Below are 27,708 nucleotides of genomic sequence, written 5' to 3'. Positions count from 1 at the left end.
CATTAATGGCCCACTCCCACATTGAGAATGGGCTAAGGCCTTAGTCCACCACGCTGGCCCAGTTCGGATTGGTGGACTCCACACACCTTTCAGAACATTATGGAGAACTCAAATCTGGATTTGAGTTCTCCAAAATGTTCTGGAAGGATGGCCGCCGCCGCAAAATGGCGAATTTTACTAGCCGTTAATCAGATCAAAATACGCCCTTAATAGCTATATTTATAGAGCTACTCTAAGCTATAATAATAATTTTTCAGATTTAATCTTACTCTTGCTCAGTTAAAAAACATATTTGTTCTAAATTCAGGCTTCTAATTGTTCTCCATAATGTTTCTCAAAGGTGTGTGATGTCCAATCCGCACTGTCCGCACCTCAATTAATAGAAGGCAGTTCTAACATATTAAATTAAAAACGAAACAAAGTTTTTTCTTTTTTTTTATATTCACCGCCATCTAGCCCCAAAGTAACCGTAGCTTGTGTTATGGGTGCTAAGATAGCTGTTGAATATTTTTATGAATGTAATTTTACTATATGTTTATGTGGTGTACAATAAAAGTGTATTCATTCATTCATTCATAAACATGTGTTTGTGTGATGAACATGATTGTTTTTCAGTGTCTGGGACACTGAAAAACAATCATGTTCATCACACAAACATTTTCCAGTGGTGGGTATTCCAAAGAAAAAAAAAAAAAAAAGATACATAAACACACTTTTTTGACGACCTCTCTGGCGCAACGGTGAGTTCTGTTAATTTTAATTGGGGGTCCCGGGTTCGATTCCCGGCTGGGGCAAGTTAAAAATTATAATTTCCGAATTTCCTCTGGCCTGTTCTGATAAAGACGTTTCGTGCCGCTAAGCTGTTAGTGTACCGGTGCGATGTCGCGTAGAAACCAATTGGTGGTATAATTACCACACTCCTTAACACGTTAGCTGCCACCCCGGTCACCGGTGACCGGACGCCTACCTACATCTACGCGCCATTACGGTCACCGGTGACCTCAAGGTAAACCTGTTTTTGGAACGAATTTGTGCGCCGGAGGATGCGTTTCTAATACATTTTATGTACTGAAGTGACCGGAGTGGCGCTGTAGAATACTTCATTGCCGTGGTTCCTGCCTACCTAATTTTATTTCGAAAATATTTCTAAAATGATGAACATGACAGTTTGTGATAAGTAAAAAACAACTTGTTTGTGCTTTTATCACTTATCCATAAGCTTAATTTTAGTAAAACTTAGCATAGGGATAGCTTATATGATAGAATAATATAATAGAATAATACTATTTCAATCTCAAATGTTCTACACGTACTTATGAGCTCAAATCATAAGGGTTGAAATTTTAGTTGAAGGAAAAATAAAACAACTTTAGTATGAAAATCACAGCGCATCAATTATTATATTCAAAAGTATCAATCAAAAATAACATTAAAATGTCGAATTAAAAAGCTTAACCATAACGATGAAACTTATTAAAACAAGCCAAACAAAAATATGGTTCATTTGGACATTCTTTGCAGTATGTCGCAACTTTCTTTGTTTTATTCTTGGCAATTTTATAACCGAGTATTGCAGTGTTTTTTTTGTAGCATACTGAACAGAAACGTCTTGTGTTTCTAACATTGCCCTCTCGCTTTTCCAACTGGTGCTTCAGTCGTTTCGGTCTTTCAGTATTTTCGGGGTTTTCACTATCCTTTCCTGAATCTACCAGATACTCCACTAACTGCCTTCTGTACTCTACTATACTTTCTTTAACTTTTTTATTTTCAGTGTACATAATCCATCCATTTACAACAGCTGTATTTAAAATAACTTCAATTCCTAATTTCTTGTACCATTTTACTGTTTTTCTTAATGGCGACGAATACGCAGTCATCTGGTCACTCATATCGACCGCTCCTTTTGCTTTATTGTAAGCTATTATCATTCTTGGTTTTCGAATTGTCCTGCCCTTTTTAGTAACCTTTGAGAACCCTTTTGAGTGCTTTGTCGATAGCATCAACACATCCCGTTTGTCTTTCCATTTTAGCACACATATGCCACGTTCATTTTCCATTGCAATATATTCACCTGGTTTTAATTTAGCCTCTACCACTGCTTTAGGCAAACCTTTCCTATTTTTCCTCAGGGTTCCGACCAAATGAGTATCTTTGTCAAGAAGTTGGTTTGCCAGGTCTATACTAGTATACCAATTATCTGTTGAAACTGTATGTCCCAAACTTAATATGTGGTCACATAAAGACATCACAACTTTTGTGGGTGAGGTATTTAAAACCTCGTTATTTTTACCTGCATACAATTGCAATTTGCATGTATAGCCTGGTATTGTACATAGTTTAAATAATTTCATTCCATACTTGTGTCTTTTGCTCTTATTATATTGCCTAAAGATTATACGGCCTCTGAATGGGACCTGCGTTTCATCGACACAGACATCTTCCTTAGGCCCATAGTGTTTTTCAAAGTTCTCGTTTAATTTGTCGATGAGAGGTCGTATTTTACAAATTCTATCTTTAGGATCAGCTGTTTCGTTATTTGTAAAGTGCAAATTCTGCAATAATATTTCGAATCTGTTTCGGCTCATGACAGTTGGAGGAAAAGTTTGCCTGTAAACACGGTCTGTACTCCAATAAAGACTGATTTTTGGCAACTTCACAAGACCCATGTATAATATTAAGCCAAAGAATCGTTTAAGCTCATCTTTTGTAGTTGGTTTCCACTTATGTGAACGTGACGAAGGCTTTACACTTCTTTCTCGTTGTTCTGCATACAAATTAGTCTGAACTGCGATTTCTTCGAAGATGTTATCTGGTACCATCAGGCTGAAATATTCTCCTTGGGCAGCATTCCGCAGTTGACTGGCATATGGTTCCTTCATTCCTTTAAAATAATAGAAAATTATGTATATATTTCATTTAACTGCAATGATGTTAGCCGAAAATTATTACTAACAAATGAATAAATTCTAATAAAAAAGAACAACTTTCTTAGCAGTCAAGTTTCTCTCACAACTAAGACGATATATCAATACGTTGGCTAGAGCGTTTTGATTTGTATACAAAAATTGCGCAGCTCGGCAAAGGTTTTATTGTTACTTCTGTTTTTTTAAAGTTGGTTAAAAATTAATGGTTGGTTAAAAACAATTACCTGTTGGCTCTGTAAAGGCGATAACAGATGGTTGGTGCCCCTTTGGTTCAACCCATTTTTGTGATGTACTTCCACTCAAACTAGGTATGTTTTCTGTAACTAACTTTTTCACGGGATCGCATTCTGTCTCGGAATCACTTGTAATAAAAATACGTCTGCGCTTTCTCGGAACATGAATAATCTCTTCGCTATCTGTATCTTGACTTTCGCTCAAATCACAATCCCGTCTTATCTTTTCAAAAATACTAGCTTCAAGTAAATCGATGTCACGTAAATCTTCTTGGGTAATATTAAAATCTTCCAAATCTAAAGTTTCAATATCCATGATTCATAAACGTTCAGCGTTACGAAAAAACGAAACAAAACTGAAAATATAACCGTGCGCGCTCCTCCAGTGTTGGCGTACGACTGCGGGGAGCGGGTGACCGGGGTTGCGGTCACTCCGGCGCCTTCGTAACGGTTTTTCATATTTTCGGTTCACAGCGCCATGCAGGTCACCGGTGACCTCGTCAGGTTTTTTGAAAATATTTTGAAAACTATCGAACCGATTTCACTTTAAATTAGATAAATTTTCATATCTTAACAATCCGCGCCAAATTTCATCAAAAACTTTTTATGTAAAAAAAAATTTTTCTTCTATGGCAGCCAACGTGTTAACAGGTTAGCCTGCTACTATCACTTACAACTAGCTAGATTGCAGTCAAGGGCTAAATGGTAAACTTAAGGATACTTAATAAACCGTTTTTAATTTTTTCAAAACTAACCTCTAAGAAATTCATAATGTGGGTTGTTTTGAAAAACATAATAAATAAGTTTCAAATAATTCTTGGTAGTGAGGATTCGACCTTATAGATTCGGAATGCTCTTCCAGCCATCATATTCCCCATTACCTAGTATGAGTTCTTTCAAATCAAGAGTGACTAGGCATCTTCTAAGCAAGCGCGCTCCACTTTAGGCTGCATCATCACTTACCCTCAGCACGGCAGGAGACAATTATCTTCTACGGGAAAGGATAAAAAAATATCTTCTCCCACAGCTTTATCAACTCTCAGAGCATTGGCGCACAAGTGGAAATAATATCCAAATAATATGTTATTATATATAAACTTTTCAGATTCTATGTTCCCGTGCTTTAGCAGAGGGACGCGTTAATTAGGGATATACCCTTGTCAGGATATAATATATTTTTTTTATTACCTGCCTGTGCAGGCTCGTTTATATACATTAAAAAACCTACAAATTATAAAATGTATACATACATACATAGGACTTTTATACAGCATTTCATCCCCCATTTCATCTCTATAGGGATGAATGATTGTTAAACATTTGCTAGCGGATGTCTAGAACCTTGAAATAATCTGCCATTCAAATATATATATCTCTAACTTTAAAATGAAGTCCTACACACTAGTCTTATCATGCCAATATTAAGCTTTGTTAATTAACTAAACGAAGTAGTTATAGTCACGTATATAATGTGATTATAAACAAACTGCTGCTAGTATAAACGCTGACTGGTAAGGGTCATTGAACGGATTAGTTCGTTGCTGAATTCGTAAAGCTGCTACAAAGTTTTAGGTAAGTATATAATACCGTAATAGGTATTTTACGAATGTACGAAACAACGAAGCCACAGTGAAAGCATGTAGGTACATACACAAACTGTGATAAAACATTCACTAGTGATAAAAAGTTCGTTACCCTGTACAACGTTAAAGTTATTTTGTTTTATAACAAAACATATTCATTGGGTATTTAACCTTTTCAAACTCTAGTTATTTTGTAAGCAAATATTTTGAAAACTCTTGAGTCATCGCTCGCTTCTTGTGATCATTACACAAGTCGAGTTGGAAAAAGGGGTTTTTAGTTCACCACCCATAATTCCATCCATTTCGACAACTGACAATTTCAAATTACATATTCTTTTGGATATTTAACCTGTGAGTTGATAAAGCTGTGGGAGAAGATACATTTTTATCCTTTCCCCGGGGAGATAATTGTGTGCTACCCATGCTAACTGAGCTGGGGTCATGGACTCTTGGTACCAAAAATGTTCGAGTGCATATAATTTGCCTATCTAATGTCACAAGAGCTGTTTTTTTTGCGAATGTTATTGTTTGTAACCGCCGAAATGCAACCAACGTACATGCTACCATTCCACTCGAGTATGACTAGCATAGTAATTATTTTAGGTTATACTTTAAATCGGTAAGCGGTGATAGGCCAGTGAGTAGGACAGCAACTTCACTTTCGGGAAGGCGAGTTCGAATACGCACACGCACCTTTAACTTTTCTAAGTTTTTAGCAATTAAAATATCACTTGATTCAACGTTGAAGGAAAACATCGTGAGGAAACCTGCATGCCTGAGAGTTCTCTATAATGTTCTCAAAGGTGTGTGCAGTCCACCAATCCGTCAAGCCGTATTAATCTTTACAAAAAAGAGCCATTTTATTATCAAATCAATCTTACGTATAAACCTTGCCCTTCTTTGGTAGCAAAACTTCAAGATAATTTAAAATTACTGGACGTACGGAAAAGTTTTTTTATCCGCGTGGCCAATATAACATAGCATGGCCAGCCTTAGTTTCCTACGCGGGTGAAACAGCGGAGAACTAGCTAGAAGCTAGTCTTTGATATTATAATAAAGAGGAAATGTTTTGAAGTAAAGCTTCTTTAGGCGCGACTAGGGAGTAACTCGGATTTTTTTCTGATGGAACTAACGCTTACGACAGACGTCTGTGTTATCGTTTTTCCACTATTTAAAAATATCAATTTGGATTGTGTCGTAAGTAATTATATGTCATATACTCCACGCTTCTTGACTTATACGCCAGCTAGGGGTAACTATCATAATCAATGAGGATAATTTATTTCCAATATATTCAAACGGTTTTAAATTCAACAGTTTTAAAAAAATATTTTTAATTGCAAAGTTTTATGAAAATCTCTAAATATTGCTTTAATAAATTTTCTGACGATTGCGACATTCTATAATATTCAATGACATGGTTATATGGGCATGTGCTGATCTAACCTTCAATTTTCTACTCTCAATTATTCTATTTAACAATTGAAAATATTTAATTATGAAATAGTAAATATAGAATGAAATGGCGGAGTCCCAGAAACATTTTACTCTTTGATCAATAAATAATAATAAAAGTTATACTTCAATCGAGCGTAAAGGTTACAACAACACAAACACACTTTTTTTTATATAATATATATATATATATATATATATTGTAATAGGCTTTGAGAGTACTGGACCGATTTAAACCATTTCTGCGCCAAACGAAAAGTAAACTATCATGAAGACACATGGGGCATAGGATATAATTAATTTAAAAAAAAATTGGAGATTCTTAAGAAAATTGCAACAATGTGACCTAAAGGAAGCGTAATTTTGTCTATAAAAATTCATTACTTGGAGTGCGCTGAGAAAACTTTTGGTCATACATCAAAATTACATGACTTAATTACCTACTCATTATTACAAAATGTCCGTGAGAGAATATGTGTATCTAACTATTATAGTAAAGTCAGAATAGCAGCTTCTTTATTCTAAAATTTTATTATTAGATCGCCGGTAAAAACAAAAGTGGGTAACATTAGTAACGCAGTATTTATTCTTATTCAATTAAATAGTTTTATCATCGAAGGTATTTAAAAAGCAGTAAGATACTTTTAGCCATTCCAATCGGACTTATATTTTAGAAGTTATGGCGAGTTATAAAATTTAAGAACTAAATCTAAACAAACCAGATATTTTAAGAGCTGTTTAAAAAGTTATTTTAAACTACACTCGATATTTTTATCAAGAATACACAACTACTCAATATCTGTAGTAGTGCCTACAACTTAAATTAATGCCACACATCTCTCAAATAAAATGTTCCTAATAGACGCTTTCAAAACAAAAAACAAACGATGTTGTCTACAGTTTTTTTTCATTTCATATCATCTGCATACCCTGTGCATACCCTCTATGCACGCCACTGACTGTAAGCTATTTTTTTAAATATGCAACAGCTTTAAAACGTGTATTTTGCAAATAAAAATATTCTATTAAATTCTATACAATTTCCTTTTAATTAATTACTTATATTGTACCCCAACGTCCATCTATTCTCCGAGCTATATGCCCATCGCAAATTCAGCTTTGCGATTCTTTTAAAGATGTCCGTAACTCTGGTTTGCCTAATCGCCTTATTTCTGATTTGATAGCGTAAAGTCACTCCGAGCGTAGCTCTCTCTTTCGCCCACTGAGCAACTCTTATGAGACCCTTATTGTATGACTAGCTGTCCGCGTATTTTCATCCACGTTTATTACGATTTTTCGCAAATCCCGTGGGAACCGTTTGTTTTCATGGGATAAAATGTTACTCTCTTTCCTTTCAACTAACTCTATGCCAAAAATAGAGTCGATTGGTCGCTTAGTTAAAAAGTAAAATAAGGACAAACAAACGAACACACCTTTGCATTTATTATATAATTATGGAAGTATGGATTTCCATGGTTCTTTTTTTATTTACTAAGTAGTAACTTTAGGTGGAAAGCATAAAAATTTGGTTAAGATCTGATTAAAATATTCGAACTGCAGAGCACAATAGATTCTCAAATTCAGTAAATTGCTCCCTTTTCTTTGCCGACCAGTGGAATCGGTCTCTAAGTATACGAGTACAAATCGGTTGCAAAAAAATTGTGCTCGCGGAGTCTAATCTTCACAGATTTACCATCTAAACCAGGGCTTCCCAACCTGGGCACCTTCTAAAAACCGTGTCAAAACATTCTAAGTGTTTACTCATGACATACACTTGTATAATACCTACGCTACGCGACACGTACCTAATAAAGGGAGTCACTTAATTTCACTTGTGGCTGTATCTGATTTACTTCAGTGAAAAGGATGGCAATGGTTTACTGAAAAACTATTAGCGTTTCGCTTTCACAGATAAGTCTCAGAAACAGTAAATAATGTACCTCTAAAGCCTTGGAAGTACTATTTCGATTTCCATTTAGACGTTGTATATGACATTTAAAAACAAGGGCTGGATCGCTATCAGAACCGCTTACACGTTGTTTGCATTACAACAGAACCATTTTTTTTTATTTACTTAAATAACCTAAATATACTTGATTGTTCTTTATTGATTGACTTAATTAGAGACGACTCTGCAGCACCCCGAAATGTCGTCAATACTTAGAGGTAGAGCTCGTATGTAAACAATTTTACTTCGTGTTTGTTAATAAATAAAAATATAGTGTCCTTGGTTTCTCCGAGCTACGTACCCCGCCTATTGACACTTTAGCTCTGTGACTTTCTTTATGGTTCTATGGTTCTCGCCATTTCACTTACAGCCACCCTTAGCAGTGGCGTGCACTTCATACATGCACAAAAGCACTGCCTACCCTAAAATGTATATATAACTGGTATATGAGGAGGATTTTTACCGTTTTATGCAATTTTTTTATGTGATTCGTCTGAGAGAGAGCGAATATTTAAATGTCAAAAAAAGTGTCTAAGAGCTATATGTCACTTGCGTCCCACAGATACATGTAAACCGTATTTTGAGAAACTGAATATACTAACCTGTCCTTGTCTGTATATTTATGAAGTTCTGGTATTTATCAAAAAGAATAATCACTTGTTCACATATAGTGATAGCGAACGCAGGAAAAATAAATTATTGTATAAGCCATATTCCACAGCGTTATTTTGGAATAGTATTTCCATTATGGCGCCTAAAATATACAACAATTGCCAGCGTCACTAGCCAACAGAAACATAAATCTCGTAGATTTTAAAGATAAGATAAAAAAATTACTTATTGGGAAATGTTATTACACCATCCAAGAATATTTAACAGACACAATATTATAGGTTTGACATTTACAGTGATTATAATTTGACATGAATAATGAATGAATAATAATTGATTAGATATTTGTAATTTTGTATCAATATCAGACTTAAATTTTATTCTTATTTTAATAATGTGGATTGACTTAGGATAGTATTATTATAGTAAGTAGGAATTAGTGTACGAACATATATATTTGACCCTTAGCGAAGTTCTCTTCATCGCTCGCTAAGTGACCCCAAGTACTTCCAAGTTCTAATCAGTATGATTAGAAAAGCAACTTCTCCGAGACGATCTGGTATGATATCGTGCGGATGCTCAGGGACACTAGCTCTTAAATTAATACTAAGCTATGAAGGTAGAGCAATTCACATTATAATAGAATTTTTCTGTAAGCTTACGTTTTATATAAACTTTGAACTTATTAAGAGACATCTCAAAGATTTCATTCGGTTCAAGCTAAGCTAGTCACTAGCTTAGCATTCTAGGCAACATAAAGTTGCTAATTCATTCAAGGGCAATTGTATATTATTTTATAACAAATAACCGAATGAAATCTTTGAGATGTCTCTCAATAAGTTCAATGTTTATATAAAACGTAAGCTTACAGAAAAATCCTATTATAATTTTAAGGATAACTCAAACGATAAAAAAGCTTGGGTGTGAATTGCTCTGACTTCATAGCTTAGTATTAATTTAAGAGAAGAAAGACTTTTATCCTTTCCCCGGAGAGGACAAAATTGTTAGCGATGATCCAGTCTGAGATAGTAGGGGGTAGTTAGGAGTATGGCAGTTATATTTAATACACACCACTTATCCCGGTGAGCAGATAAGAGCTTCCTTGAAGCGGAATTAAAATAAATGTGGCTAACGTCTCGTCCTTGCATGGAGGCCGCACACGAGGTCGGGCCCTAGATACGGTTTAAATACTTTATTTCCATTAACCTCGCCGCTTCTTATTAGATTCCCCCCTACTACACTGCGCAGGTTATGAATACACGTTGAACTGTCTAACGCATGCCCGATGTACAGCTAAGACCCACCACCAGTGGCGTGCACTTCATACTTGCACGAAAGCACTGCCTCCCCTAAAATTTATATATAACTCGTATAAGAGGAGTATTTTTGCCGTTTTATGCAATTTGCCTGCTGTATGCATACCCTGGTAAGAATCCCAGTGCACACACGTTAGTTAGTGGGTTTAGGTTACTAGCTCCAAGTTTAAGATAATGATTCGTAAATCAATGAAACCTTTTCTATACCGGTTTTATTTCTTCCTAAATAAACTTGAAATATATTATCCTCTTCAGTTTTTTGAAGTTCTGTAGAGCAAAGAAGTGACTGTAGAGTTTGGAATTAGAAACAGAATAAATGTATTTGCTTGGAATATGACAGTTGCATATATGTTATATACTGATTAATTAAAATAATGGTACAATGTTTCGCCGAGTAAAAGCAAACCAAATAATACAATTATGAAATAACAATGTCAATCTTATGTAAAAAATGAAATGAATAAATGTATGTAGCTCACTTATTAGCATACCTACTCTTGAATAAATAAATATAAATATACTACGACAATACACACATCGCCATCTAGCCCCAAAGTAAGCGTAGCTTGTGTTATGGGTACTAGGATAACTGATGAATATTTTTATGTATAATATACATAAATACTTATAATATACAGATATACACCCAGACACTGAAAAACATTTATGTTCATCACACAAACATTTTCCTGTTGTGGGAATCGAACCAATGGCCTTAGACTCAGAAGGGTCGCTGCCTACTGCACCAGTCGGCCGCCGTGAATGTTATAAAAGGTACGCTTTATCTATTAGGTATTCATATAATTATTGCTCAAATGGACTATTGTTATTTATATTTACGATATTCATAAATAAATAAATATACTACGACATTACACACATCGCCATCTAGCCCCAAAGTAAGCGTAGCTTGTGTTATGGGTACTAAGATAACTGATGATTTTTTTTTGTTCTTAATGAATTATATTCACTAAAAAAAAAAATTATGAATATATAAATGAATATTTTTATGTATAATACAGATAAATACTTATAATATACAGATAAACACCCAGATACTGAAAAACATTCATGTTTATCACACATAAATTTTCCAGTTGTGGGAATCGAACCCACGAACTTGGACTCAGAAAGCAGGGTCGCTCTCACTTCATTCATGTCATACCACTTTAAAAAAGAGTAGTGAAACTCTTGATAGAAGTATAATAAAACTTATCATTCTGACTTCGAAAAAAAATAATATTTAAAAACACTATATTACTTTGGTATATAAGGCCCCAGAATTGAGAAAATAAAGTCATTATTGCATACAATGCATTGTGTTCAAAAACAGTGAAAACGCCCCGCGCACGTCTCGCTTCACAACCGCGGAATGTTGCTAGCTCACAAAATTTTTCCTTCTCCATTTTATGCTAAACGTTTTAGACATTAGAGGTAAAATAATTTCTTTCAGCTGCTAAATGGTATGAAGTGACTGACCGCCTGTTAGAGAAACACAAGTGGAGTGGTTTTTGATGCTTCAATATTAGTCCTGTAAACGGTTTCTGTATGGTAGTAATTCTGTGATAAGGCATTTTGTTTTACCAGCGGGATTTGCCTAGAGACAATCGTTGGCATGTTGACAATCTGCACACTTCACTGTCTTCCTTAATTACTAATTGGCACTGGGCCAGCGTGGTGGACTACAGCCTTAACCCCTTCTAATTTTAGACGGCCGAGTGGCAGCGACCCTGCTTACCGAGTCCAAGGTCGTCGGTTCGATTCCCACAACTGGAAAATGTTTGTGTGATGAACATGAATGTTTTTCAGTGTCCGGGTGTTTATCTGTATATTATAAGTATTTACGTTTACGTGTATTATATTCATAAAGATATCCATCAGCTATCTTAGTACCTACCCATAACACAAGCTATGCTTGCTTTGGGGCTAGATGGCGATGTGTGTATTGTCGTAGTATATTTTTAAAAAAATGACTGCTGCTAATGCTAACAATGCTGCTTAGTGGCAGATAAACCTGGTGGAAGGGCATCGGCAATCACGCCCTTCAGACCGGAACACACCAATACAGCCCCGGATGAGCTCTGTCACAAAAAACCACTACAAAATACTGATTAAAGTATGGTTTTTATATAACTGCTATGACAAGTTAGCCCGCTACCATCTTAGACTGCATCATCTATTTATTTATTCGAAGCACCACCATCAGAATCATATGTAATACATTGATATATGGTAATAGCTTAAGCAGTGGCGAGCATAGAGGGTATGCAAAGGGTTTGCAGATGATATAAAATGAGTTACATTAATACAGTACGACCTATAAAAACTTAAGGGTAGGCTCTTACAATGCCTACCCTTAAGTTTATTTTATAATAAATAATAATAAATAAACTACGACGACACATCGCAATCTGGCCCCAAAGTAAGCATAGCTTGTGTTATGTGTACTAAGATGACTGATGAATATTTTTTTGAATAACTAGCGTACCCAGCCCGTTTCGCCGGGCTAGATTTTGCACGTCACTGAGCCTAAGGTATTGTAGTTTCAACATCTTAATTATTCAAGTCGACGCTAAATCAAAATGGACACGATAACACAAAAATAAATTAGAAACGAGAGAAAAAGAGAAGTTTCTCTTTTCTTCTCTATAAAAAATTATACAAAAAGAAGCACTAATGCTATATTATCTCTCACCATCAGGGTAGGTTTCAGTCAATACCTTACTTATAGTGAAATTAAAAAGGTATGTCGTGTAGAATAGCAGATGAAAGATTATATGAAAATGTGGACAAAGCAACTGAGATCCGCTACTATCATAATCTACAATATAACATTACATAGTTGTATGAAATATTACATTGTAACAAAGGATGCTGACATAAGAAAATATAAGTTAGGACATTGCATACCCACCATATACTAAACTTCACACTACTTGACTTTAAGTGTAAAGATATTATGTATAATAAACTACAGATTACTGTGAAATATCTGGGAGATGTCTTTTTATTCCACTACTTGTTAGCCCTAGACCGCAATCTCACCTGTTGGTAAGTGAAGATGGTAACGGGCTAACCTTTTAGGCGTATTGCAGCTATACCTCTTATCAGTTACGCGACATCGTACCGGAACACTAAATCGCTTAGGGGCACGGTTTTGTCGGTAAGGTGTTAACCTCAGCCGAAGCCTCCCTCCACGGGCTAGCCTAAAGGCCGGTATGTGTTGAGTTGTTTTTGTTTCTGTTGAGAAAAAAACAACACAACACACAACCATGTTACGTGTTAAAATTGACTGCCTCTCAATACTTGTTCAAAGTTTCAGTAAAACTTTCCGAAGCGTATAGATAATATAAGTAAACGTATTTTTTTTTAAACTACCAAGTTATACTGTTATATCGTCCAAGTGAAGGTAAAAATACGATACTAAAAATATAAAATTTAATTTATACTTTACTCTCCGACTCCTAGAAATCAACGAAAACTGCAACGATGCTTACGAACTTAAATTCAAATTCGATTTCATTTATTTGCTTAAAACATGACAAAGTATTATACATGTTTTGTCGCAGTCTACGACCTGCAAATCTTAATGTACTAGGTACATTGATTTATTATACATAACCACTCAATTGCAAATATATACGAGTAAATAATAATAAAACTATAATATCAAATATTAGAAACTATATTATCAAAAATTAAAAAAATAAATTAATTAAAAGTCTGAATTCTTTTTTGTGGCAAAGAATTCCTTTACAGAATAATAACACCTATCCACCAACCATTTAGCTTTGAACTTCATGAACGGTAACTCTTTTAAAGTTATATGTAATCCCTACTAATATTATAAATGTGAATGTAAGTTTGTTTGTTCCGCTTTCACGCAAAAACTACTTAACCGATCCTCATGAAACTTTGTACACATATTCTTGGAAGTGTTAGAAGTAATATAGGATACTTTTTATCTAGACATTAAGCTCTGTTCCTTTGGGAGAGGGGATGAAAGTGTTTGAGGTTTTTACACCATAACTCCGACAAATTATAACCGATTTAAACAATTATTTTTGTACTATAGAGGATAATTTGTGGTTAGAGATAGAGGACAGAACTCCTCAGCGGACAGCAGCAAACCCCTCATTTAAGGCTTAGCGATACTGAATACTTTAAATTTTTTTAGAACTACAACTAAATTTAATGCCACATAAAAAAACAAACGCAGACGAAGTCGCGGGCAACAGCTAGTTTGTTATAAATCATTATGATAACAACTTTTGGAAGCGCTGTTTTGTATGGTGGATAATAACTTTTACTTTGTATAAATTTTATATCGATTAATGAGAGACAGCCCGGTGACGTAATTTGGTATTTTCTTTTGTATAAATTATTAAATAATACTGAATACTGAAACCGATCTCAGTCATCCTGTGGCAATTGTTTACCCGGATACAAGGCTAAGTGATTTTATCGAATAGCATCGTATTAATACAATAGTTATGTAAATGCAGCTGAGAACCTTGAATGGTTATAACGCTGAAGAACGCATAAATTTGAGCTGAAATGATATGAACGATTGGCGGAGACGCCAGTCTTGGCATATAAAATGAAACCATAACGCTACCCCCACGAGGAAGACATATGATATCGAACGAGGACCTAGAGTACGTAAAAGTTTGAAGAACGCTTACATTTCAGCTGAAATGAGATGAACGATTGCGGAGACGCCAGTCTTGGCATATAAAATGAAACCATAGCGCCACCCTCTCCGAGGAAGGCAGATGACATCAAAAGAGTCGAACTGATCCGCTTGACCTATGCGGCCCAAGAGCGTGCAGTGGTCTGCACACGGTTTGCAACCAGGGTAGGCATAAAACAAGAAGACAGCATAAAATGATAAATGATCCTCCACATCACCAAGTTATATAAAAAAAATAGTGTAGGCAGTGCTTTTGTATATGTATGTAGTGCACGCTACTGAGAGCGTGGTATTTGGAACACCCTACAAAAGGATATGTCTTGCTGTGGACCTCCATTGCTTGACATTATGATAATAATAACGTGTAGTGTATTTAAGTTAATATCTTACCTATTTTTATTCCTAAAGGCCTGCTAAATCACAAGTATATATAATTTAAGCAACTAAAATCAAATCCAATACTCTTTATTGTAGACCATATACAAAACAATTAAAAAAAATACAGTTAAAAGAAACAAAGTAAAGGTACCTAATCGCTTAAAAGCGATCTTTACCAGGCAACCTACCAAAGGACATGAAGTTACGAAGAAGCGTAAGTTGTACACAAAACAATATTTAAATAATAAATATAACTAGTGAAAGCACACTTTTTTCCTCAAGATTCAATTATTATGGAAAAATTAAGAACATAATACCTGTAAAATGAATGGCAGGTGATTCTAGCAATCTATGCTGCCAAACTTCAATTTGCATACAACAAAAATACACAAGTGACGTTTGACAGCAAAGATTGCAAGATTTACGTAATCTCTCTGCCGTTCATTTTGCAGGTACTCAGGTATCTTCATTTTTCTAATCTTTTAGACTAGAACCAGGAAGCAGGTTTTATGATGGTGGTATTGCTTATATGACGACATAACATGTGTTAGCGGTTGCTTCCCCTAGCTGATACCTACGCTACGCTATAAACATGTTGTGACGTCACTACAAGATTCATTAATATAGGATTGCTTTGATAGTTCTATTTTGGTTTATATCATTCGTTATAATACTTGTGTAAATATTTAATGTTTTCCATATAGAATAATAACAATATATTTTGTGAAATAACTTACCGGAAACTAATATCGTAAAATATTATTATTGGTTCATTTTGTTGTCAACATTGTAAACGGTACCTGAACCGTATAAAAGTAAACGCATTACCTTTTCAAGCATTCATTCTGTATCAAGTGGTTGTAGGGGGAAACTCTGTTCGATTATATGTGAAATGTAAAAAGTGAAAAATAGTATTATTCCAAGTCCCATCCCCACGTTCTTCAACACTTTTTTTTCGAAGCGAGGGACTAACTGTCCGCCGTGGACAGCCAAAATATATTTTTGACCTTTTTTTCCATTGCTTATTTATCGAACTCTCATATGTAATCTAGCGGTGATAGCCCAGCGGGTAAGAGGATATTCGACTTTCGGAGGGCCGAGTTCGAATCCCAGCACCTCTAACTTTTCTAAGTTATCTACGTTTTAAGCTATTCAAACTATCACTTGCTGCAACGGTGAAGGAAAACTTCGTGAGGAAACCTTCGTGGGAGTTTTTATTTTTTCTTCAATCCTCTAGGCCGCATATCCGCACAGGGTCAGCGTGGTGATTTGCGGCCCTTTCTCACCATGGGAGAAGACCCGGCCCCTGTAGTAGGCCGGCAATGGGTTGATATGATGCGGTAAGAAGCTGCTTCTTTCCAGCTCCGAACTCCCAGAACCCTCATATCCTTGTCAACTCCATCACTCCACTTACCCCTCGGCTCTCGTCCTCGGTCTCTACGCCCCTCCAAAATGCCCTCCATCAACCTCTGGGGCTCTCTGGGGCTCTCTGGGACTCTCGTGCCTTCGTCGTTCGTATGAATGTTCATACAACCAAGTAAGTACGTCCATGCAGGAATAAATTGCTAAAATAGGTTATAGGTACATTATATTTTACCCTAATAAACGCCGACATTGACTAGTAAGTCGGTATGACAAATCGGGAGAAACCCGGGTGAATAACGCTTCAGAAGCCAGATTACTATACTTAAGTTTAATTTTCCTTCAGGGACGACACGTGGAAAATACTAAGGTTTGAACTTTTGAAACTGTACTAACTAAATACCAAGCTTTTTAAAATTAATAATTCGTTTTAAGGAAATTTAAAACTATTTTACAATACGCTACCGGATGATATCTAAGAGATGCCCCGAAATGAGTTCAAAGTTTACATAAAACGTTTCAAAGCTAATAAAATAATTATGTTGCTTAATAGGTACACTAGCTGACCCGTGCAACTTCGTCTGCACCAAATCGGTTATTACCGGAAAACACGAAAAAAAACTTCATTTTCTACATATGAATCCTAGCTAGATCGATTTATCGCCCCCGACACCCCCTGTATACTAAATTTTATGAAAATCTTTGGAGCCGATTCCGAGATTCCAATTATATTTATATATATATACAAGAATTGCTCGTTTAAAGATATGAGATAAGACGATAAATAATCTTAGCTTGGGAGTGAAAACCAAATAAAAATACTACATTTACATAATAACTACAAAAATACCTATATAAATAAATAAATATATATAATATTATGAATATAGTTGATACCAACATCATCTCATTGGAATGGATTTTTTTTTACGTACCTATTGGCCTTGAACTACATAAAGAAATAAGTATAAAATAAGTAGACACGAACAATTTACTGGTACGTACATATTCTTAATATAAAATGGTTTCCGCTGTATTTCTTAAAAATGTAAATAAGCGTAGACAAAGTTCCAAGCAACAACTAACAAATAGTAAAATACCTAGTAGATAAGTATAGGTACATGTTCTAATATCATATAATATATATATATTTCTTGTGTGCGTGTCACTGAACTCCTCCTAAACGGCCGGACCGATTTGAATGAATTTTTCGGTATGCGTTTGGGTGGCACCCTGGATGGTTTAGATTCACAAATCAGCCCGACAGATGGCGCTGGGGTCCGCTAGTCATAATATAAGGGTTCGATTGGGTGAATTACGCCAGAGGCTCTGTGACGACAAATTTGTTGCCTAGTTAATTACACGTTAATTAAGGCAACACGTTTTATTTCATTAGTTAATTGCTGTTTATTAGCGAGTCAAGTGATTTCGATACCTAACGCCCGGTCAATATTACGAATGCCTGTGTATTTTATGTGCCTCGTATACAACTGTGTACTAATCGAAGCTACACATATATACTATATATACCTCCATCTCCTGTACGTCTTTTAATTTTCATAACTCATGTTCAGAAAGTATTTCGTATCTAAAATGCGGGTTGAAAACAGTACATTACCGCCCCGTAAAGTAACTCGGGAAGAGAACTGCCTCATATACTTACATTCATTATAGAAGATTTATGAATGAAGATACTTACATTCTTACATTTACTTACATTATTAATCCTTTGTGGGGTTGAGTATACGCTTTTACAATATGATTCTTGACCTACCAATGCATACATTTAAAAAATGTGTAAAAACGCATCTAGTACAGCGAGGTTACTATACATTTGATGAATTCCTCAATGACAAGGTAGATTGGAAGCAGCCAGCCTCGCTCTCATCTCCCGCAAGATAGAAAAATGATTGTAATTGTTGATGTTGGAAAAGAGCAACTACTGAGTTTCTTGCCGGCTCTTCTCGGTAGAATCTGCTTTCCGAACCAGTGGTCACTACAAACATACATACTTGACGTTTCAAAAGTGTATATAAAGTAGGCCTACTTGAAATAAATGAATTTGAATTTGAATTACATTTTTATGTTTCAATCTTATTGATTGCACCACCTACCTATTTTCTATGTTTTTCCTTTTACGCCTTTGGTTGCCTGGAAGAACACGATATGTAGCTATAGGGCCAGCAAATTGTACTCTCTCGCTATATTTGCGTTATCCGTTATTCAGTTTCCTTGCAGTGCGGAGAACTTCACCTGGGCCACCTACTAACTCGAATTTCTCCTTCAAGTAAGGCAGAGTGGAAGGATGAAACAACACAGTATAGAATAGAAAGAATATGCAAATTACGGCGAAGTCGGATGGAATATTTATGTATATTTTATTCATAAATACAATAAACTACCCATTGAAATCTTGGAGATGTCTCTTAAAAAGTTCAAAGTTTGTATTAAACGTAAGCTTATAGAAAAGTCCTATTATAGTTTAAAGGACTACGCAATCGATAAAAAAGCTTGAGTGTGAATAATTGCTCTAACCAGGTTGCTCTTCTAATAATTTTAAATGACAATGTGAGATGGTGATAACAAAAAAAACACCCGGCTAAGTTTGTTGTGGGCTTCTTCTTAGACCAGGACGCATTTGGAACCCTCGTAGCTTTAGTTTTCAGTTTAAGAATATGGTTATCGCCATCATCTCACTACCGTGTAATACTCATGTAATGTACTAATCAAAAGTGCCATATAAAAAGTAGTGGAATACCCAAATATCGTGAATGAATGAATGAATACACTATTATTGTACATACATAACATACATAAACATAAAGAAAAATAGTAAATAAAATTTTTACAAAAAGTATTCAATTTGGCGGCCTTATCGCTACATAGCGATCTCTTCCAGGCAACCAAAGGCGTAAAACACAGCTTAAGAAGAGAGGTAGGTGGTGCATATAAATAAACAAATATATTTGCATATATACCTATATAATATACATATAATAAACTTACAATAATCGTGAACGTAAGGATTGCACATGAAGGGTTGGAAAACTGACGAAATATCGTCCAAATTATTGCAGCTAAACTGTACCTATATAGATATAAGCAGTACCTTGAGCAATTAAATAATAAATTGCGAATCTCATACAACGGTCATTCTGATGTCAGGTTAGCAGTTGCTTTATTGCACCGTGAACGTTGCAACGATTATCGTTTTAAAATTCACATAGATAAACTGTACCTCAATAGTACCAACTAAAACTCCCACTGCATGATAAAAAATGCGAAAATTACACCGAAATTCAATCCACCTATGACTAAATTTCGGTCAGTTTTTCATTGCTTGTTGTTGTTGATTTAAGAATATCTAATTTAAATAAAACAAATTACAAATTAAAACAAAATGTAGAAAATGTGCCCTTCACTGAAACACACCCACACCCACACCCCCCCCCCACACACACACACACACACACACACACACACACACACACACACACACATACAAACACGCGCAAACCCTCACACAAATCAAATGTAACTACCTTTCATTTCTTTTATCCCTTTTAATAATTTTGCCTGTTAATTTGTCAAACGTTCGTTAGTAAGCATAGATATACGGAAGACACTGCCTCCTGTAACAGAGTTTAAACTATTGCAGGAGACAGGGCTTCACACTAATATAATGTATACGTTTTCTGATTAAATAAAGATATTATTATTATTATTGTAGGTGATAAGTGTAGGTTTTGTACGAGTAAGTTATTTAGCCATCCTGACGTTCAGGAAATATAATTGTCTCTTATCTCTGTCATTATCATCAACTCAACCCATTACCGGCCCACTACATACCACGGGTCTCCTCCCCCTGAGAAGGGGGTGAGGCCGTAGACCACCACGCTGGCCCAATGCGGACTGGTGGACTCCACACATCTTTTTTATGTACTTTTTGTGGTGTGCAATAAAAGTATCTTCATTCATTCATCTTTGAGAACATTATGTAGAACTCTCAAGCATGCAGGTTTCCTCACGATGTTTTCATTTACCGTTGAAGCAAAAGATATTTTAATTACTTAAAACGCACATAACTGAGAAAAGTTAGAGATGCGTGCTGGGAGTCGTGCCCAATGCGCTATCACCGCTTTTGTATCTTCTTATCTCAGTGATAGGACAATATTTTCTAGGCAATGATTTCCAAACTTTTGTTGTTTTTGTATAGCGGTGATAACCTAGTGGTTAGGTTAGCCTCCCTTTCGGAGGGCCGAGTTCAATTCCCAGCACGAACCTCTGACTTTTCGGAGTTATGTGCACTTTTAAGCAATAAAGATATAACTTGCGGATTAAACGATGACGGAAAACATCGTGAGGAAACCTTCAAACCTGAGAGTTCTCTATAGTTTTCTTAAAGCTGTGTGATTTCTAGCAATCCGCACATAGCCAACGTGGTGGGCTACTGCCTAAACCCTCGTGATTCTGATAAGAGGAGAATGTAGGAGTTGTGGGCCCATGTTGTTAATGATGACGATTATGACAAACTTAAAGAAAAAGACTAATAATCTACTTCGGTGACTATCACATCTGAATTATTGATAGATCACATTTAATATAACAGTTTAACCTGAGGATTTCCCTCGATTGGTATCTCCTCGACAGGTCATAGAGGGTATCCACAGGGTATGCAGATGATATAAAATGAAGAAAATCTCCAGTACGAGTTATAAAAAAGTTAAGGATAGACATTGTAAGAGTTATTAATGCTCCACCCTCAAGTATTTATAACACATACTTGAGATTTTCTTCATTTTATATCATCTGCATACCCTGTGCATACCCTCTATGCACGCCACTGGGTGGCAGTGGGTGAATATATCCTTCAAAACAATTAAGAATTTTTATAATGGTTCCAAAATTAACTAAGAAATCAGTTAACAAAAAGGCACCGCTAGCGTTTTGGAATAGAAACAGAACAGATGACCTTTGAAGAAAACGTAGGTATATAATATAACATACTTGATTAATTTATTCAGGCCACATGAACAAAACAAGTATAGGTAGGCGTACATTGTATTTTGAACAGCACTACTATGTTTATTTGCAAAGGCTGTCCCTTGCTGATTTCTATACCAAGCTTATAAATAGGAAAGATATATTTGTTTGTTTGTACTTCCATATATTTTTATAGGCTACTCATTATGTTGAGCAAGCTTTTTTTGGACGTAGACATGTATATCTTTCCAAGTTAAGTTATTTCTTTTTATTTTATTTCATTTAATTTGTTAATGTTTTATTGATGTTTAATGTTTAATGTTTATGGGTAGAGCCCGAAATAAATGATTATTATTATTAAAGTACTTATCATTACCTACAATAATCTCCAGAAATCTGGCGGTTCCCGCGTATATTTTTATTGTACCTACTACTTAAAGAAGACAACTCATTTCGCTTTGCGAACTTCGGATAGAGAGGAAGCATAGATAAGTAATTTAATTCTTAATTATTCGGTGTATTATATAATTCTTAATAAAAATTTAATCTTTTTATTATTAACGGTTTTTGACCGACATGCGACAGTCCATCTGTCCATTCGTTCGTTCGTTCGTCTAAAATACATTTCTAATCCATACTTAATATTATTATTATAAATTATTATATAAATGCGTTTGTTGTAGTTGTATGGAAAGCTGCTAAAGAAGGTTTTAAGCAAATACGCTGCATAATTATTTTTTTTTATTATAAATGCGAAAGTGTGTTTGTTTGTTTGTTTTTGTGCGTTTATTTGTCCTTCCTTCACGCTCTTAACAAAGCATCGACTTGATTTTTAGCAGATTCTGTTGAAAGAACGGATAGTAACATGGGCTACTTAAAACTCACAAACTAACGGTTCATAGGAATTTGTAAAAAAACATAATAAACTTTGACGTAGAACCCGGGCACCAGCTTTTAAGATATAATTTGATTTATAATTCAAAAACTTGAAATTCGCTTCGATGTAAATCTGTGGAATTATGAAAATAAAGCTTAATTTGCTTCGCGTTAAGCAACATGTGTAAAGTCAACATCTCCTGAGGATGCTCCGGTGTCGGAGCGAAACGTGCGTAGGGAGTACATTGCCGAAGATCTGTTTGATGTGGAGTATTAAGATTGGAGAAATTATAAATGACACCGTACCGATTCTAGTGCTTTTCGTTGACTATAGCAAATTAAGCTTAATTTCATAGTGCGTATATCATGGAATTCAGTAAAGTAACATCTGCTTCTATCCAATATGTAAATCTGTGGCACAAAGCCGGAAATGAAATTAAAAATAGATAATAAAAACATAAAAGGGGCTCTCAAACAAGCAAAGGGACTTTTTTTTACCTGAAATCTTGTGGGATATCATTGGAAGAGCTTTGAAACGTCAACGATTGGCTATCGAAGTAACAGTATCTTGCCCCGGGATCAGTTTGCTCAAAAACTTTACTTTAAGGCTTTATTTCAAGCATGTAACTTTTTGTATAACGCCCTGTTATAGTAATTTTATAATGTGAGTAAATAATTAAACAATTGGTAACTATAAATTCATAATTGCCAAATATTTCGTTAAATTGATTAGGATTTTAATAGAAACAGTTAAAACTATATTTGATTCAGAACAGACATTGAGTTGGTGGGTATTTTGATATACATACGACTGCATTATCGATACACTTTAGTCCTGTATGTACCTACTCGAACAATGCAAAGACACATCTCCCGGTGTCTTAACAACAGCAGTCCATATTGGATAGAAGCAGGCGTTACTTTGCGGAATTCTATGATAAATTATGGAAAATTAAGCTTAATTTGCTGTACTCCGCGAAAAGCAGGAAAATCTTTATGGTGTAATTTATAATTTCTTCAATCCATATACTCCACACCAAAAAAATCTTTTGCAATGTACCCTCTCTCTAAGCACGTTTCGCTCCGAAATCCGAGCGTATTCAGGAGATGGTGACTTTACAATTAACAATTGATTTTTCGCGGAGTATAACAAATAAAGCTTAATTTTCAAAATTTTTAGGATTACGCTTACAGGTGAAAAGTTTTCTCACAGCGCAAGTATGTTAGCAGTAGTTTTGGGCACTAGAAAAATGTTATTACTTTAGCCGTCAAACCGGTTACTATGTATATACTTGTCTATATAAAATACCTTATAATTCAAAGGGACTAAACCGGAAAGCCAGGTAAGTATATAAAAATAACTTAATGATTATACATCTTCCTAATTGAGTAGTTTCTACTACTTCTACTTGTTTAGTAGTAGTAGAGTTTAGTAGCAGAGCTTGTCCGGGGAAGTACTACCACTTATCTTAGGTATAGGTTCTCTGAGAGTTCTCCATAAGGCTCAAAGGTGTGTGAAGGCCACCAATCCACCTGTTGTGGGGTACAGAATTACCCTACCGTTTCTACGCGACATCGTACGGGAACGCTAGATCGCTTAGCAGCACGTCCTTGTCGATAGGGTAGTAACTACCCACTGCCGAAGCCTCCCACCAGACAAATTGCTTAGAGCTTTACGTCTCTGGGCACGCTATAAACGGCACCGAAAAAATATTTGCTAGCACTTGAAAGTGTACGTTAAAGTCAAGGCTGTCTGAGAACCCGCACGTAAAAGTCGCATTTCAAGACATATTAAAATGCATGCTTTGGTTTTTATGGTAACACCTACAGAAAAGTAAAACCTAACTTCGGCTAAGAGGTCAACTCTCATCCTCAAAACTCAAACTCAATATTTTAAACCCCTGACTCAAAAACGACGGGGTGTTGGTAGTGTAACCTGTCTGTTTTGATTTTGTTTTTGTTTTTTAAAGGTGATTAAGTCGTGAGTGTTCTTAGGTAAGTTTAATAAAAATCTGTCCAAGATGGCCGCAACTACAAAATGGCGGATTACATACTATTTCACAACTCCCTCAACAATATGGGTATCAAGTGAAAGGGCTTGACTATACGTTATGGCTAATTTCAAATCCAAGATGGCCACCTCAAAATAGCAAATTACTTTTTTTTTTCACAAGAACCTCAAAATTGGTATCAAATCAAACTTGTAGAATAATGTACAGTAACTTGTATATTGAAAATCGGGGGTTTTATAACTTTCTTATTTATATATTCTTAATTCAAACCGGCCCTAAAAGAGACCGAGTTTTATTTATTCGATGGAGTACCGGATTGATATTGTTTCAGAGTGTGGGGTGCTTTATTTCCCCGCCCCATGTACCTTTCTAAAAATAATAATTTTACATTTGTAATAAGGAAGGGGCTGAAATACAAAGTAGTTTTTTTTTATTTTTAACAAAAACAAGGTAAAATAACAGAATTAACTAAGATTGATAATTAGTACTTATAAAAACCATTTTTTTACCAATTAAAATATCACTTGCTTCAACGGTGAAGGAAAACATCGTGAGGAAACCTGCATGCCTGGGAGTTCCCCATAATGTTCTCAAAGGCATGTGGAGTCCACCAATGCGCACTGGGCTAGCGTGGTGGACTAAGGCACCAACTCATTGTGGGAGGGACCCGTGCCCTGTAGTGGACTGGTAATGTGTTAATATGATGGTGATGATGATAAAACCCATGGCAAACCAGTGAGAGTTGTTTGACTTTTATCCTTTGTAATCGAAAGAGCGTAGGTTTTCTGAAACCCATTCTTCTTTTAATATATTACGACAATGCACTTCGCAATCTAGCTCCAAAGTAAACGTAGCCTGTGGATACTAGGATAACTGATGAACAGTGGCGTGCGGAGAGTATACACAGGGTATACAGATGATATAAAATGAATTAAATCTCCAGTAAGAGTTATAATAAGTCTTGCAATGCTTATCCTTAAGTTTTTTATAACTCGTACTGGAGATTTTCTTCATTTTATATCATCTGCATACCCTGTGCACACCCTCTATGCACGCCACTGCTAATGAATATGTTTTTATGAATAATATAAGTACATAAATAACTACAAAACACAAACAGTGAAATGGTGTGAAGTGTTAATCACAAAAACATTTTCCAGTTGTGCGACTCGAACTCACAGCCTTGGACTCAGATTGCAGGGTCACTGCCCACTGCACCAATCGACCGTCATGTACCTACACAAATTAATATGTGGGTACTGAATAATAAAAACCGGACACTTTCTTTGCTAGCTGTTGTATACGTTTCTTGTACACCATACTTTAAAGTCGAATTTAGAAAACGATGTCAGTAGCGTAATATTTGTGTTAAGACATTAATTTTATAAGCAATTTAACATCAATGCATGCATTGTGAAATTTGAAGTTTTCACAAGGTGGTCTCAGGTCATTAAATTATTTAAATCGATTGACTGGTTAAGTCTACACGACTTGAGCGATGTTTTACTGTCAGATCTTAGAATGGCTTTTACGCGACGTAACCTATAATTTAAAAAACCGAATCAAAATTCTAATCGTTTTTCAGGAATATTTTAGTAATTTAAACTGAATTAAAAAACAACTAAGAACCTGCCCAGCAGAGATACGTAGATACCTACGAACAGTGGCGTGCACTTCATACGTGCATAAAAGCACTGCCTACCCAAATTATTTTATACTCGTATTGGAGGGGAATTTTTCCATTTCACGCCATGAACCAGCTTTATGCGTACCCTGGCCGAAGACTCTGTGCACGCAACTGCCTACGCAATAAAAAACAGTATCCAAATCAGGTATCTGTACCTCCATGATTAAAAATTAAATTAGGAGATCAGTAAATGAATCAGACCAACAATTCCATTCTTAAAGAATTCGGCATAACACAACGTCTATCCTCCATTCTACAGGCTTTTATTCTCACTTTTTTTGGTCAAGAATCAAGAAGAGCCAACGACTCCATTGAAAGTCTAGTTGTCCAAGGAGAGCCAAGGGCACCAGAGCCCGCGGAAAATGGTCCATGTCGCATGAGATGGGTCGACCAAATAAAGGCTACAGTCGGTAGCCCCCTACATGAGTGCATCAGAGAGTTTAGAGTGTAAGGCTGCCAGAGAAGTGACGATGTAAAGCATGCCACAACATTTAATGATGACCACAGTTGCTCTGACGAGAGTGAACCATATGATAATCAGAGTTAATCAGCTGACCAAGACGCGAAGTTGAAGTGGCAAATGGCAGGGCACATAGCTAGTAGTGCAAAAGTCTACAGTGCATGTTGCCAGATATTATGGCCTATGGTTACGAAACATGGTCGCTAACTATGGGCCTCATAAGAAGGCAAAGAGTCACTCAGCGGGCGATGGAGAGAGCCGTATTCGGAGTATACCTATCTACGTGATCAAATCAGAAACGTGGAGATCAGTAGAAGAACCAGAGTTACCGACATAGCTCAACGAGCCGCAAAGCTGAAGTGGCAAGGGGCGGCGTACATAGTTCGGAGATAGGATGGACGTTGGGGTCCCAAGTTGCTGGAATGGCAGCACCGCACTGGTAAGCGCAGCGTTGGTCGACCCCCAACGAGGTGGACAGACGACATTAAGCGGATCCAAGCAGCACAAAACCGTGGAAGTGGGAACTCCCTACAAAAGACCTATGTCCAGCAGTGGACGTCTAACGGTTGGTATGACGATGATAGCTCGTAGAACTGATAGATGAGTTCCAAGGTGCTGAAGTGGTGACTCCGCAGAGGTAAACGCAGAGTTGTTAGACCTCCACACTAGATGGACAGACGTCATCAAATTATCGTTGGGTGCCGCTTGTGGCAAGTAGAAAAAGACCAAATCCATGGGTTGATACAGTAACACCTGCCTAGTTAGTTAGTTCATTAGTATGATTATTGCGTATGCGTGAATATCGACGAAAAAACATCTATAGTTGCAACCCACCCGATTCCAACGAGACTCTTTCATACATTATTACGATTTAGCATTACCCCTCCATTTCTACGCGACATGTACAATAGAAATGGAGGGGTTTAATAACTGTTCTACCCCCTAACAGGTAAGCCCGTTACCATCTTAGACCGCATCATCAATTACCACCAACACGGCTAGCATGGGCAGGAGACAATTATATCCTTGTGGAAAGGATAAAACTGTCTCTTCTCCCACAGCTTTATCATCATAAGTGGAATTAATTTGCAAATAATACATGTGTAATAATAAACGGGGGTAAACTTCTCCTATTCCATGTTTAAAAAGATTAATAGTTATATTTATTAATAGTTGAATTGGTTTT

General features: G+C 35.9%; 1 protein-coding gene across 1 annotated transcript; it reads right to left on the bottom strand.

The window, feature by feature from the left end:
* Positions 1-927: 927 nt before the first annotated feature.
* LOC120631519 (piggyBac transposable element-derived protein 4-like) lies at positions 928-3,789 on the bottom strand. The gene is made up of 2 exons (XM_039901139.1): positions 3,149-3,789; positions 928-2,881 (listed from the first exon to the last, which is right to left on the bottom strand). The coding sequence occupies exons 1-2, from the start codon at positions 3,471-3,473 to the stop codon at positions 1,452-1,454; spliced, it is 1,755 nt and encodes a 584-aa protein (XP_039757073.1). The 5' UTR covers positions 3,474-3,789; the 3' UTR covers positions 928-1,451.
* Between the last annotated feature and the right edge of the window lie 23,919 nt (positions 3,790-27,708).

Source organism: Pararge aegeria, chromosome 18 (assembly GCF_905163445.1).
Source record: "Pararge aegeria chromosome 18, ilParAegt1.1, whole genome shotgun sequence".
NCBI lineage: Eukaryota > Metazoa > Arthropoda > Insecta > Lepidoptera > Nymphalidae > Pararge > Pararge aegeria.
The sequence above is the reverse complement of the archived record's forward strand: the minus strand, read 5'-3'. Positions and strand labels throughout refer to the sequence as shown.